We start from the raw sequence: 16,180 nt of genomic DNA on the forward strand, positions 1-16,180 counted from the left end.
CCGCCTTCAGCTAACCATAGCTTATTTCTTTCCGTTGAAAGGGATCCAATGTAATACATTGCCTTTCTTTGTATATTAGTGAATCCTGAATGGTCCTCTTTTCCATAAGTGTGAACCAAATGAAAAAAAATAATCCAAGGAAACAATATATCTTCCTGGCCCCCACACTGTTCCACTCCCCTCCGTATTCAGAGCAATAAAAAGAAAACTCCTGGAGCATGTTTACCGAACCATTCCAAATGTTTCAACAGTGTACTTTCCCCTCTTATTTTATAAAATACGCACATGCATGTGGATGCACTCACATCTATTTACACACACATGTGTGTATGTTACCCATTTCTAAATTAGCTTTGGCTACTAATTTTGTTTAACTTTGAAAAGGGAACGTTTGAACAGTTTTGCATCTTGAATTAGATCTAACTACTGCCAAAGTAATATCCTTACAAAGCCGGCACAACAAAGCTCAGAAATCCAGAACTCAATTCAACAGACAGTTAATGAATTACTGTCCTGTACAGGGATGCAAATAATGAATAGCCAAAATTTCTACTCTAAAGGAGTTTGTCATCTTGTTTGGGAGAAAAATACGAAAGCAAGCAGGTAGAAAATAAGGCAGTATGAGTATGTAACATGCACAGATAAATAAGAAGATTCTGGGGGGAGACTGATCTAATTTCTGACACTTCTAAGCTGAGTCATGGAGTCTTCAGGAAATGAAAATGCAATGACATTCTTTACAAAAATTCAGGATGGGTCTGCTAGACTAACCCCTAAACCTCTTCATTAGTAATTTAAAAATAACATAAATGTAAAAAAAGAAGAGAAAAAACCTCACAAAAACCCTGCCTGTGAAGATAACACATGAATGTTAAATGTTTGAACCAATTACACCAGACGATCAGGGTTTCTCTTCTGTTAGAACTGTAAGCACAATGAAGTTTGACGGTGAATGCCATGCAAAGTTCTGAGGTTTAAGGAAACTGACTCAGGAGGGCAGTGGGAAGATAAACTCTGCTCAGAATACAGAATTGGGAGCGCCCTAGACGAAGGGGTTGAAGCCAGAGCAAGGAAGGCAATTCTCCAAGCAGACACCTCGGGTGTTCCTGTGTAACTACGGGTTAGGAATTGGGGGTGTGTGAGTTAAGGCTGTTAAGGATTAAGACATCTGCCTCGATTCCACAACTCATTTTCACGTGTAAGAAAAGAAGGGGAGAGGGCTCTTTATAGTTTTGTGTGAAGTCAGAGCTGACAGACCACAGCCGAGGCGGTAAGTTACACGTTAGGTATGTCTTTGTCACACGAGTCACGTTAATGAAGATGAATGCCGCTGCAGGCCGACCCTGCAGGAATGACCTCATTGGCCAGGGAAAGTATAATTCTACCCCGTAAAACTCTGGACACCCGGTACTATGTGACTACGCTCACTCGTGAATTTCACAGGCACTAGGGACGTATTTAGATTGGATCGAGTTCAAAAAAGGGCACCCAGGTTGGTTAAAAGACTTAAAGGCTTATTGAAAGGGCAAGAGGCGAAGGCGGCTCCTTAGCAGGGCAGCTGCGAGCGTGGAATCCAACACTGGTCTGCAAATACCCACGACCCAGATGTTTGCTGTAAGATAGAGCGCTCGGGGGCAGCAGGGGTTTGGACTTTATGAATCTGGAAGCTGCAATCCTGGTGTCACCCCTTACTTGCCAGGGACCACAGGCTGTTTGCCTTACCTGTAGAAGCGGGGAAAAGCCACCACGACCACCTACAGCAGCCTTAGGGTACTGTGCACACTTTGTGTGCATAATTGTATTGGCATTAGGCACCCCATCTCCTCTTGGCAACAACCGTAACTATTACTCTTACACACAATGTACAAACAAGGAAACTGAGATTATGCAATTTAACTATGTAAGTGCTGAGCTGAGATGGGAACCTTCATCATTCTGCTACGGTAGAATGTACGGTTGTGCTGAGAATCCAACCAGAAACCCTGTGACACGTTTAAATAGTGATGCCGGGCATGATGGCAAAGTGCTGTAATCCTAGCACTTTGGGAGGCTGAGGCGGGGAGGATCACTTGAGTTCAAGACCAGCCTGGGCTATAGTGAGACCCTGTCTCTACAAAAAAACACAAAAATTAGCTGGGTATGGTGGCACACGCCTGTAGTCTCACCTACTTAAGAGGCTGAGGCAGGAGGATTGCTTGAGCCCAGGAGTTCAAGGCTGCAGTCAGCTATCATGACGCCACTGCACTCCAGCCTGGGCAACAGAGTGAGACTCTTTTTGAAAAACAAAACAAAACAAAAACAGTGACTGGTACTTGTTACCACCACCACCATCATCATCATTGCTGTGATCATTTAATAGATTGTGCAGATTTAAAACTAGTATTACAGATGAGAAACTGTATACAAAATATTTTCTTTAAAAAAAAAAAAACAACTTTGTTTCTTTCACTAAGAATTAGATGACAACGATTAAGTCACCTGACAATGATTCACCCTCAAGAAAATGTTGTGTAGCTTTTTAAAAGAAATGTCACTATATCCCTCTGATGATGGGCAGCGTTTACATTAGAAACATCATTTTTTTTTGAAATGAGGAAAACTATTATGCTATGAATTAGTGGAACTTAATAAACTCTCTTGGTGTAAAACTGCCCACAAAGGTGACGTCTGCGGAGCAGCACAGACTTAACTGTGGGCAGAGACATCTTAACGTAGTAGCTGATTCCACCCCTCTGCTTTTAAACACCGGATTATTTACACGTAGAAGGGTTTCCCAAGCTCATAGTCCCTGGGTCTGATTCTTTAATGGGTGCCTTTAATATCCTTTCTAGTTCAGCACAGAAACAGCCAGAGGGCGGAGGAAACTCCCAGGGCTAACTAAAGACAGCTCAGAAACGCTTTCCAACTGCAAACGCTCTGAGGCCTGCTTCCCGCCAGTGGTCAGCGACATTGCTGACAGCAGCAGGCTGCGTCTTTATTTCTTTGCTCTGAATTCAGTTCTCCTGGCCAGTTTTGTGGACGTCGGAGCCTCCAAGTGCAGCCGGGCGATTGCTGTGCAGTATGTTGTACTTGCTAGGAGGAGACAGGACACGAGAGGGACCTTCTCTTCCTCCTCCTGCCCTCTGCAGTGGGCCCAGCCCTGGGTGGGACTCCTGCTCCACGGCCCTGGGCAGCTGAGGCTCTGGAGGACACATATACGACCCAGTTCAGCCCCAGGCCAGCACAAGCAAGGCTGTTTTCTCTCTCGCAGAGGGCAATTGTGCTGTGCTGTGGGTTGGACTCCAAATGGCATTCCTCTCCATTAATGTGACGTGTAAATGCACTGAGGCATCAGTAGAGTGACACTGTGCCCCTGCAACCTAGCTATCCTGTTCGGGTAAAGCAAGCAGGGTGGGCGGCCTCACACTGCTGTGCTGGGTGACGCCCACCCGGCTCCAGGTCAGTTCAGAGTAGGTGACAGACTGAAGCACGAGTTCAAGAGCACAAGCCGGATCTCAGGCTGCCTGAGTTGTAGCTCAGCTCCTCTAATTATCTACTGTGTGACTTTGGGCGAGTTACCTAACCTCTCTGTGACTTGGTTTTCCTTCTTTAAATGGGGATTAGCAAATGTGGGGTTGTGAGGATTACATGAGCTCATATGTGTAAAAGGGCCTAAAACCAGTGCCTACCACATGACACATTATATACAGATGTCACTATTACTGTTTGTGTCGCGTGGCTTAGGGATCTAGAAAAAGTTCATCACTGACAAATCCAGAGTGGTATTTTTCTTTCAAAAAATATACTGACATATTTAACATTTCTATACTTAGCTGTGACGTTCTGGACTGGCGGCTTAATCTGCTCAAACTTCAGTTTCCTTGTCTGTCTAATGGGAAATTGATAATACTGTATCTAGGAAATAGGGTTAGTGTGTGAATTGAAGGACACAAAGCACATAGTGCTTGGCAATAATAACTTGCTATAACTGTTTCCTTTTTTCCTTCTTCCTCCCGAATTTTTTTTTAAATAGGCTCTTTAAATTTAGGATATCAATAGTCTAAATCATGTTTAAAATTTCCTTTTTCAGGTTTGATCCACTAATCCCAAATATCTTATGAATTGTCTACACATTGCCCTCACATTTTGAAGACACTTTCATTACTGCACATAAACCCAGCACACACAAGTGCAAGGTTATTTCATTTTATTGCACAAGATGCACGGGGAACACAGAGGGTCCATCACACAGGACGCACCTAAGACAGCTCTTCCCTCCGTCCCTAAGGCTCTAGTTCCGTACCTTGCCCTGCAAACCTCAACTGTGAATTCGCCTGGCTAAAAAACCTCTGTAATCACCTGCCAAAGCTATTCCGAGTAAGAAAACCTCACGACAATACCTTTTTTACTGAAACCCAAATGAGAATAAAACGTTGCTGTATGATAAGAAAAACTGGGTAAGTTAAATTCTTAGAGTTATAAAGTATCTGAAATTTATGATATTCATGAAATACAGGAAAAAAATCAATGGTTTTATATATATGGCAAAAGGTTGAGATTGCTGACTTTTGTCTTAATTTTCTATGGGTTAGTTGTTTCTCGGTGAGCATGTTATAATAGTGGGTAATGTTAGTGAATGCTATTTTGCGGATCTAAAGCTAAAAATCCACTACCTGAAATCTTAGTAGCCAGAAAATATAACCAAAATACCAGGGAGTAAGTAGTAAACTCATTGCTAAGGAGCAGTGAACTCATTGGAAACGTTTCACTTGCTATGAGCTGTAAAAAGAAAGTTTTATTATAAACATCGCCCCCCCGCCCCCATTTTGTGAACATTTTTGCACAAATTATGTCAGAGCCTGAAGATAACAAGCATGTGGAAAACTTTTTCAATGCATAAAAGCCCCTGAATATAATTATTCCCTAGGGTTCCACAAAAGATATAAATGATCTCTAAGGACTGATTTGGCCAGGTGTTTGTGATTAAAAAGGAAAAGAAACGACAGCTACCAAGTTGAGAGTTCTCATTTTAGAACTGACGCTCCGCCTCCATGCCTGGCGCGGCAGACAGAGACCCGTGGCACGGAGACGGCCAGGCAGACGTCCCCAAATTCCACGGGGGCAGAGACACAGGACTCTGCTTGCTTCCCAGTGAAACTGGTAAAATGGAGATAAAGACCAAGGCCTAAAAAGTTTGTTTAACTTAAAAGTACTTATTGCTTAGCACTTGTATACATAAAAATTCCAATTACTAAGAATTTCTGCAGTATCTCTGAAAACAAAACCAAAACAAAAAAATCAATACCAAAAAAAATTTATTTGCTTCAAATGAGAGTGAAGTCATTTGTGTGTATGTGTATATCTAGTACATATATTATATATATATTTGGTAACATTGGATATCTCAAGGTTTAGAGAAGCCAGAAATTTGATTGAAATTTTGTTTTAGTAAGATTTTTAAAAATCTAATTATCTTTGAGATGACAAAAAACATTCAAAAAATAAAAAAATTTTAAATCTGTATTCACAGTTGGAAACATAACTTTTAAGCACAGAATTCAAACAAAAATAACACTGGATATTTTATTATCATTCTAGACATTATACAAAAAGAGCCAACTGTATTGTAAATTGCCATTAACAACCGGAAATATAAACTACTTGTACTTAAAATGCACAGAGCCAAAATCTATAGAATGCAGAGCCAAGTTTTTATTTTAGTCTGGATGGAAACCTTACGGGGAAGATGAAATGCACTTGGTCACACTTAAGTGTTTAATGCAAACAGGATTTTGGCACCAGAAGGTTTTAATGCAAAGGCTAATACATATTGTAGTACCCTGTGATTAAAGTACTTGCATTTGAGAATGAAATGAATTTTTGTTCGATGTGCTCATCTGGCAACCCATTTTTTTTAAAAAGTCTACTTGTAAGCTTGGATGTCAAAGATCGCTGTTGGGTCTCCCTTTGAATGGGTCATTACTGTGACATTCAGAGCTGAATGCGCCACATAAAAAATACGTACTAATTATTGTTTTATGTTGGGGACTGCTTATGTTCCTGATTTACTTGTTGTGCTAAATGAAAATAAACTTACAAAAGCGTATAAAACCCCTTTCACCATGCTTGCCAAAAAACTTCATAAAAATCAGTCTTATGGCACTGAAAATATACTCCAGAAGTATTTCTGTGAGGGAGAGAATTTTAGGTAATCCTTACACTGGAGCCAGGATAAAGATAATCTGATGGAATAACATCATATACATGGTATCGGTTTTGGGGTAATAAGAGATGCTAGAGATTTATGACACTATCAGTTCTGCTTCTCAAAACATCTAAGCCACACATTTGACACATGAAAAGACAAACCAGTGAATGTGGACGAAGTTCATACAGGAGTAGCAAAGATAACAGGTGTTTTCTCACAAGTACATGTAATAACCTTCTTTAACAACATAAGCAGAATGTCTACATGAGTTCATGACCTGGGAAATGATCCAACAAGTGGTTAACAACTTCTAATTTCCACAGTGATAACAATGAGAATGTATGCAACGTGACCAGCATTCAGATGTGAGAGTTTCATAATTGTCACTTTGAATGTTTGTCTATGCATAAGTGTCAAAAGAGAATATTACTGCAACATACTTGTGAAGCAGTGCTGTGATGAAGCAGCACCGAACTGGGTGAGCTCCACTGAGCTGGCGATTTAGAACTGTTAAGGCGGGTGAGCCCCAGCTGCTGGGGATTTGCTCTAAAATTCCTAAGCTGATACGTAAATAGTGAAATTTATTCCTTTTCTAATACTGTCATACGTTTCTGACGACAACCCTAAGTGCCAATGTCAGAGTCGACAGTTTGGTCTTCCTCCACAAGCTGTGACGTGTGACGGATAAGCTGCGGGCAAGACCTGCGAAGTAGGACTGACGAGACAGGTTTGCTCCAATCGGAACAGAAGATTCTGTTGCATGGACGTGTATGGTGATAATCTAAGACAGGTCAAAGGCTGAACATTTAAGAAATTTGCTAAGCCCTATAGTTTCTAGTTTAATGTTAACCTAATGAAGATCATTATTTTATTATTCTAAGGATGTACATCTGTAGCAGCCTGGCTTAAATTCAGGCCAAAAACTAAATCATAAAAGTCATCTCTCTATCCCAGCTCTTTCTAGGACCAACTGAAGCAGAGCTGTTAGCTTAAAATACCCCATATCTAATAGCACTGCTCCACGTGTGCTTGTGATACTGAGTTGAGTTCATTCCAGTGAAACACAAACTAATACAAGGCAATCGAGAGTTTATACATCATCATATACAGATAAGTGAAAAAGGCTTGAGGATTTCAATGCTGTCATCTGAGTAAAAATCTGGAAGATGCTCACAAGGGTCACCAAACTCTTTCACGTGCCCCGCTTAGCAATGAGGAAAAATTCCCAATGAGTTGAAGCTTTAAAACTTCATTCCCAGAATTGCCCTCATGGTTTAGGATACAGGGTTGTTAAAGCTTGCTTGGACCCATGCTGATGCAATGGTTCAGAACATGGCTTCTGTCGAGGACAGCAGCACCTCTGCCTAGACCTGCAACAGACAGGACTGTGGTGCTTGTTGGGTCTAGGACTCCCCCAGGGGAGGGCTCCTGCTGAACTGCATCTCTGGAGGAGGGTCTGAGAAGGCTTCCTTTGAAACAAGAGAGTCTCACAAACACTAAAGCATGAAAACCAATGGTACAATCAAAGTCTTTAATCTTACAAATCAGGACAAAGTCAAATGACCTATGCCCAAACCCCAAACTTCCACTAATGGACATCCTCCCCAGGGCTGGGACTTGGATTCCCTAACCCTCGGTGTGGTGTCCTTCCCCCAAATCTCCCTTTATAAAACACTTCTGATCCACGAGGAGGACATTATTGGTGCTACCTTTAATTTGAGGTCTGAGAAAGGAGCCCTGCTTCTACCCCGCCAGGAAACTGTCTCCTGCACTTCGGGTGGGGGGATGGGCGTTCCCGATGCTGGCAAATGGAAATGTTTCTCTTCGATCTTGGGAGAAAAGGAATTTTACAGAAGGAGGTTAAAGCATTAGCTGAATTGAGGGCCTAAAACACTTGACAATCTCCCTTTAACTGATGATTCACCAACAGTAGAAAAAGAGGTACTTCTTAACTGAGTATCAAAAAGAAAAGATTTCTAGAAGGACACACTGCTGTGCTTTTGTACCTTCTACCGGGAGCCTGCCATCCTTGCTACCTTGAGTTTAACTGCAGCCTGAGGATCAGACAGAGGTAGTAATTAATTATAATTTGTTACAATTTTAAGACCACAAAAGAAATGCTGAAAACTGGTTTAGGAAAGCATTTTTAGATGTGAGGGTATTAATGATTAATCCTCCTGAACCTTCTGTCAGTAATAGGTAAAATGTCAGAGATGGTGACAGTCGCTTAATGGCTGGTGCAATTCACAACGCAAGAATCGACGAGGCGGCTTTTTGTAGCCCATTATGAAAGTGTCAACAATGATTATTGCCAATATAGTTACACAAATGCCAATTGCAGGGCAGCTGTTTTCTTTCAAATGGGTTCTAGGGAGAAGGTTGTATGTTAAAAGGAATCTTCTTATTGTTGACCCTACGGCTCCATTACGCAGGCTTTACTTTACCTAATAAAATCAGACATGCGTTTTGAGAAGAACGGCACAGAACGATGAACAAAATGCATATTTGTGTAAATCCCCAGGACTCTCCTCTCTCAAAAACATGGGCTTTTTAAAGAGTCAGGTCAAATCCCCCAGAAATCAAGTGAGTCCAGTTATGTATTCTTTTACTTGCCCGGGTTCCCTGCTGAGGAGCTTGCTAGCTGGCAGCATGCTAGGACTGTCATTTGTAAAAAGCAGTCCGCTCGGCTATAATTACTAATTTGGTGTCACACTGGAATTGCAGCGCAGCTGTGAAAAGATCGACCACCAGGGAGATTCGCATTTCTCTGTCTCATTTAGAGGAGGCGAAACTGCTGGAGCCATGAATGGAGGATGCCCTTCCATTAAAAGGGAAAGAATTAAAGAATAAAACAAGTCATAGCAGCTGTCAGAATTTGACAACGGTTTAAAAAAAAAAAAAAAAAAAAGCACTGTTCTGCTCCTTTTTAAAAAAAATTCAAGACACCTGTACATGCATGGTCTGAGACTTGTTGCCATGAAAGTGATTCCATTATTGTAAGAATATAACTTCTTTATTTCCTGCAGTTCTGTCTTCATTATTATGCTAATGCGAATCATACTAATTATGTGTCAAGTTGAAATCTAAGGAAAGGGACTTGTCTGCACCTATATCACTAAATATTTGAAATGACAGTTTCAAAACTTGTCATCAACAAGTTTAAAGTATGGGAAATTAAAACAGTTATAATGACTCCAACGAAAGAAAAATCTAAAAAGAATGAGAATTGAGATTACTAATTAAGCCATGTCAACGGAGATTCCCTATGAAAATTGTTCTCTGCACCTTAACAATCATTTTGAAGGGAATATAGCTATACAATGATAGCAATGAAAGAAAATTCTTGTAAATCATTTGATTGCATTTATAAAAGGCTAACATGTAGAAAATATTTTTAGCCTTCCCTAAATATTTCAAACCAGAGATAGCAGTGATTGTTTTGATAGCATTTGTGGTTTAATTTGTGAAGATGACAAATGATAGGATTTTTGAAAGAGTCAAAAATATACTAACTGATCATGGAAAGAAAACCTAAACATTGGTAGAGAAAGGAAAGCAAAGAAATTTTTTTTTAAACTTAAAAAAACTGAATGTTTTTAGAAATTAAGCTCTATTAATACATTCTATTTAATCTATTACAGTTTAATAAGTGTTTCTAGATTATAAACAAACTGCCATTGTCAGAGAGAGAGAATACTGCCAAGGCAGGTGTGCTCTCCTTTATCAATTAATAATTTTTATTACTTTTACATTCCATCTCTCCAAGCTTTCTCTTCTCCGCCCTTCCTAGTAAGCATTTGTAATACTAGAAGGGTGGGTGGGGTAGCCGTTTAGAGACTCTGCCTTCTGGAAGAAGAGCTATCACAAACCTCAAGCCCCCAAAGAAGTATAGAGCATTGAACTCTTCCTCAGGACAACAGTGTACACAATTTTAATGTTGTCACAGTGTGAGACATGGTGACAAAGGCTGTACTGTATGCACACAATGTATATTTGAAAGTATGTACGAAAAAGCTCAAACTCCTCAAAGAGAGGAACCAAAAACAGGTTGCATTGCCAACCTAGTAGGAAATCAAATAATTTATTTCAATACTTGAAAAAAAAAAAATCAAGGCTCAGAATGGATTGTTTTAGCACCATATTTAACTCTGAAACAATGTTTTTGTCAATGTATTAAGAGTATCTTTTTCCTTATTCATTTTCATGATTAATGGGATGAACATGACTTTTTGATGGTTATGTCCTTAAAGGAGAGAGAGAGAGAAGAGAGCGAGCTTGCAAACGTCTGGAAGGCAGTGTGGTGCAGTGGTTGGAAATGTGTGCGCTGGCACTGTGGTTCCTGGGCTCTAACCCTGGCTCTGTCCTTCCTAACTGTTGAACTCGGGGCAAGTTACTGATCCTGTCTGTTAAGTAACCTCACCTACTCAAGGCACCGATCTCATCTGGTCGCTGTCAGGATTACATGACCAAATTCATGTACAATTTAAAACAGCAACTGTCATATACTTTAGACTCAACACATGCCAGTTATTAATATTTGCCTTTATAATTAATCTCCAACACGCAGAAGTGAAAATTAAGAAAGCTAAATACCAGACGAGGGTAAGGTTTCTGCCTGTGTGATGCCGCACGGGAACCTGGGCTTCTGAGGCTCAAATCTGTCACCGTGGCAGGGGGGAAGCCTCCCTAAAGCCACCTCCGTGGGGGACGTTTTGAGGAGCGATCACCACATAACTCATATCATTCACAGACACAGGGTAAAAGTCTCCAGCAAGATGCTCAGAAAAGTGAGCTTGTGTTGAAACAAATTTTCATTTTTTTAACAGAAATCTACATGAATAAAGGGGCTACACATTTTTTTGGTGAGGAGGGCAGTGGGCTGGTGGTTCATGCCAGAGGTTTCTGGAAAGCGTGTGGAACTATAGGCAGAACGCTGGAGGGAAGGAGAAGGTAGGGAAGGCTAAGTGAACGTTCTGCTTCTCAAGCAACGTTACAGCGACAAGGAAGTCAAATACGTGTGGCTTCCTCTCTGCGTGCCCTTGTCTTATGATTTAGGCTTCAGCAGCAACCGCGCCATCAGCTGTGACTGTCTTTCGTGGCCTTGGTTATTGTCAGAGCAGAACAAACCCTAGTTGACTGAACCTGCAGAAACCAAATTAAATACAGGAGAAAAGTTCTGCTAGTGGTCGTCTCAGGGGACTCGGGTGGAGAATGAAGTGAAAACAGAGCAATCAGCGTGGGGCGGGATGTCATCCTGTCCACAGATCTGACTGTCCTGTCGCCAGGACGCTGAAGAATATGTTTGCCTCTGTCAATACCCTGGTATCTCCTCCTAGGAGAAACCCCCAATGATATTAAACCTTTGAGCTTCTTAGGGGCTAAAAGTGAAATACCCGCTGAGTCCTTGACACCTAGAAGAAATGTTCATTATGGAAGTCAACAGTCACCATTTCTGCTGCTTCTGTCCAAAGCTGGTGCCTTCACGGTGGTTGACACAGAGGTGTAAGTGTCGAGATGCATGTTCACTAATGCATAGTAAAAATGCAAATAGTCACAGAGGGATGCACCAATTCCTTTTTCTTTGTCACTTCTCTCCCCACTGCAGTCTGGCTTTGGCCACCACCTGTCCTCGCTGACCAGATCTCTGGTGACCTTCCTGTTGATAAGCCCAAGGGGTAATTCTCAGTCCTTATCCTACCTGGCCTTGTACAAGCATCTGATACTGGAAAATTCTCTTCCTCTGGTTTCGGGGACATTACTAGAGTGCAAGCTTCTGAGCGTAGGGGCTGCGTCTATCTTGTTCCCTGAGGCTTTCCGTACAATGCTTGGCAGATGCTCAATAAATACTTGTGCGAATGACCCAGACCTTCCTGGCTCATCTCCTACCTCTGGCTGATCCTTGGCGGGACTCTTTCTCCAGCCACCCCACAAAGGACGATGTTTTTCTGGCCGGGTTCTAGACAAGCTTCTCTGCTACTCCATACATTCCTCCTGGGTGACTTCATCCACGCCCCTGTCTTTGCTGGCCATCTTTCCAGGGAGGATTCCCAAACCCTTGTCCCCAGCTGAGACTCTCTGTACAGCCTCTCGTGCCTATTGGATATCTCTGTTCGGAGGTCACACTGGTGTTTTAAACTACTCCCTCTCTGTTCCCTAATTCGGTGAGTGGAATCAACACCTACCCAACTGCCCAAAGCAAAACTTAGAGGTCACCCTTAGCACCTCTCTCTCCACACCCTGGCACCATCCACCGCTGGCATTCAATCTCTGGGCTCTGTAGCTTCGTCTTCCCACACTTCTCTGTAATCCACCCACTTCCACTCCCCCAGCTCGGGCCCCCATCTCCCCTGGGTGACTCCATCAGCCTCTCCAGCTCTCCCTGCAGCTAACACGCCAATCTCCCCCGCACGCCGCACCTTGTTCCCTCGCACCTGCTGCTCTTCCTCTGACTAACTCCTGCCTATCCTTCGGGTTTTCAGACACCACCTCCTCCAGGAAGCCTTTTCTTGACCCCACACAGCCTGAGCCAGGTGCCCTTGCTAAGAGCTCCACAGTGCCCTGAGAGTCCCCGACAGAGTGTCTCTCCCATGACAGCATAACTTGGTATTTAACATCTGCATCCCCTGCTTGATGTGTCTGTGTGGCCCATTATTTTAGCCCCTGAAGCTAGGAAAGTCATTATAAAGATAGTCACAAACACTTCTGAGTGAATAAATGGAAGTAGATTTAAAAACTTGTAAAAATTCAAATGGAAACTGGATGGTACCGTTCTAAAAAAAATAAATAAATAAAAAATAAATTAACAAACAGGCAACCTTGAGCCCAGCTCTCAGATGGAATAGTCAAGAAAAGGCACCCCCCGAGGTGATGGGTTTGCAACAGCTCAGAGTATAAAGGCACCTTTCACAGAAGCACACGCTCGGCTGGGTTGGTTCAGGTTCACACCCGGGAAGCTACTACCTACGTTCTTACTCCAACTGATCCTTCAAGGTGACACTGTCTATAATCTTGTGGAACAAGCTAAATGTGGTTCCGATATTATCTAAGGTCCAATGAATCAGGAAAAGAGAAAAAAAAATGTGGTCCCCTCATCCCCTAATTTTTGAAGCAAACAATAATATCTTAACATTTTATGGCTGGAAAGGAGTTTGAAGCTCAACCAAGCTAACATTTTACAGGTGGGAAAACGGACTCAAGAGAAGCACAGAAACACATGCGGGGGTCCCATTTGGTTGCTCAGTGGCGAGGTGGGGTCGGGGCTGGCCCTGGCCTGCAGGAGCGCGCTCTGAGCTGTGATTGCCACCACACGGTCACCGCACCGGTGGCCGTGTTTCCAAGAGCATGCTGCACGTGGCACGGTCCTTCCGACCACATTCACACCTCCTGACTATTTCATTATTCAACAGTCTAAGGAAGGGAAACGAAGTGGAACTCTCCTCGGGTCAGTCACAACGTGTTTCTCGCTGACGGAGGCAGCAGGGAGAGGGGAAGCCCCGCAGCGGTGGGAGGCGACAGAGAAGGAACACGTGCGGGGAGGGGGGTGGGGCTGCTCGCGTGCGCCCCGAAGGATGCAGGGAGAACCGTGGCAAGGAGCTTACCTTTTCTTTGTCACTAGCTTCTCTGGCCACTGTAGAGCCCTGAAATACAAAGCAATAATGAAAACATGCACACGCCAGGGACCTGGTTTCACATGTACAAAATACGAAGACAGTCCTGGCAGAGCAGAGAGGAGGATCAGCACCTGCTCTGCCCCGGTGCCCCTCCCTGCCACGGCCCTGTGCCCGGCCTGCCCCTGTCCCTGTCCCTCTGCAGGTGTCCTGGCCACTGCTCCAGCCCTGACCTCCGTCGTGCTCCCTTATCTTTCTCCGGTTCTGTCCACCTGCCAGAAATCAGAAAACCTGAAAATCACTTGAGCGATAACTCACTAAACACTGGATCAAACTCATCCCTTCCTTCTGGCATCAAATGCCAGAACGGTTGGTTTTCTTATCTTCAACGTGGAAGTGGCTGTGGTGACCATGGAGGCACGAAGTCCCTCTTTTCCCACATCACATCTTCCAGCTGTGGGCACGTCCCAGCCCTGTGAGTGCCTTTTCTGTGGCGCTCCTTGTTTTCTCCCCCGTTTTAGAGTTACTGACAAACACTTCTTCCCCACGTGCTATATGTCAGTCCCCCACGGCCACTTTCTGACCCTCTTTACTTTGGAGGTTCCTTCAAAGACATGCGTTTACTTGTGCCTCTTTTGTGCCAGGCCCTATGCTGAGCACAGAGTTACAGAGTGGAGGAAAACACAGTCCTTGATCTCAGCAGACGCTACTCCACTGCAGTGGTTTTCAAAACTACGCCTCGGAGCTCTGGGTTGTCCAAGATGACCTGAGTCCACCTTAGATGCCAACAGGGAGGCTTTGGGGACAGCATTCGAGCAGAGAACCTTCCCTTTGCTTGTGGAAGATTTTAATTCAAGAGAAGGGCTGGGAGACAAACGGCCTAGTGAATTCCTAAATATGTGACTACAACAACGACTACGGATTCTGTGTTTCTCAGTGATTACTGCGGTGTCTTACACACAGCAGATGCCCAGTCGTGCTCAGTGTTCACCGAGTGAACGGCTGGAGGAGGAGCGCAGACCAACCTGGGGGCTCCCTTCCTCCCCAGCACTGGAACCAAAGCTGCTGCTGGGTCAGCAAAGCCCTTTGCCTCCCTGACCACCTCTGAAATCGACATTTACTGCCCTGGAACACTTGAGTCAGCCAAGCATTGAAAGAACTTACATTTGCCTTGGGGAAAAGCAAAAGCATCTTCTAGATTGGCCATTTGCAGAGAAATCAAAATTTTTACACTATTACCACCCTTCATTCAAGCCGCTCAAGCATGGATCAGGCTGTGTGTATTGCCTGTAACCCACAGACAACAGAAACTGGGACTGAAGAGACGCCTTGTGTTGGGGAAGGGGGCCAAGACCAGGCCATGCGTCTCCCCAGGGCCAGTTCTCCTTCCCCAAGACCCCCAGTCTGAGACCCTGCTGCCGGCCCAGAGAAAACACTGGGTGTTTGCTGAGCACAAAGCTGCTGACACATCAAGTGGAGATGGACCATGTAAATCATTCATTAAAGAAAACCTGAGGACCCGTCCCACGACCCTGGCACGCGCCACTCCACATAGCTGAGCCCAGTCACTGCCATTCGTCTGGGTCTACTTTCCTTCCTTCAGGGATCCCTGAATATGGGCCACAAATTCTAAAAAAGAATGTTGCCGATTTTTTTTTTTTTAATGGGACATTTGTAATACTTGAGCACTGCCTACGCCGCTGGGTAGAGGAAAGAAGCTATGTATTCTACTTTGTATCCTTAACCAAGTTGTTGGTTTGTCTGTGTGGTTTTTCCCCCCTCCTACAAAATAATTGACTCTGCTTCTGATTCTCAGGGAACCTTCATCTCTATGTAAATGTTGGTCATTAGTCTGGAAAGAAAAACTCATCAAAGTTCATATTCATTCACAATAAAAAATTAAAACAAAAATAAAAAGGCAGAGAGATTAAGCCATGAAATGATGCCAGATGGACAGGTTCCAGCACAACTGAAAGTCTTGGCAAGAACAGAATTTATCTCTTCTACCAGCTAAAAGGAGAGATGAAATTATGAAACGCAAGACAAACTGAAACTAGGACATCCAACCCACAAGCATAATTGACGTCAAGATACGCTTACCAGATGCCTACCTGTCTGAGGCACTATCTTAGGCATTTCAGGGGGATAAAAAATAGTCGAACAAACACTTGCCCATACGCAGAATAAGCCATGCCTTACGCTTAACACATGTAGGCATTTCACTTCATCTTTGCAGCAACCTCACAAACGTAGGTAAACGTATCCCTGTTTTAATAGATGAAGACACTGAGGCTCTCAGATGTTCAGCAACTCACACATGGCTGACAGGTCAGAAGACCAGGACATGTGGCTTCAGGAGTCACTCTGGCTTTCTTCCATGGGAGAG

At 43.4% G+C, this 16,180-nt stretch overlaps 1 protein-coding gene across 2 annotated transcripts in view; it reads right to left on the reverse strand.

Moving 5' to 3' along the window:
* The window catches only part of PIP4K2A (phosphatidylinositol-5-phosphate 4-kinase type 2 alpha), a 159,562-nt gene that overhangs the window by 15,719 nt on the left and 127,663 nt on the right, over nucleotides 1–16,180 (reverse strand). For both annotated transcript variants that reach the window (XM_069458822.1, XM_069458821.1), the window contains one exon: nucleotides 13,786–13,824. In XM_069458822.1, the coding sequence (XP_069314923.1) occupies nucleotides 13,786–13,824 (39 nt within the window). The remainder of the gene's footprint in view (nucleotides 1–13,785; nucleotides 13,825–16,180) is intronic.

The sequence above is a fragment of the Eulemur rufifrons genome, chromosome 25 (genome assembly GCF_041146395.1).
Source record: "Eulemur rufifrons isolate Redbay chromosome 25, OSU_ERuf_1, whole genome shotgun sequence".
Classification (NCBI taxonomy): domain Eukaryota; kingdom Metazoa; phylum Chordata; class Mammalia; order Primates; family Lemuridae; genus Eulemur; species Eulemur rufifrons.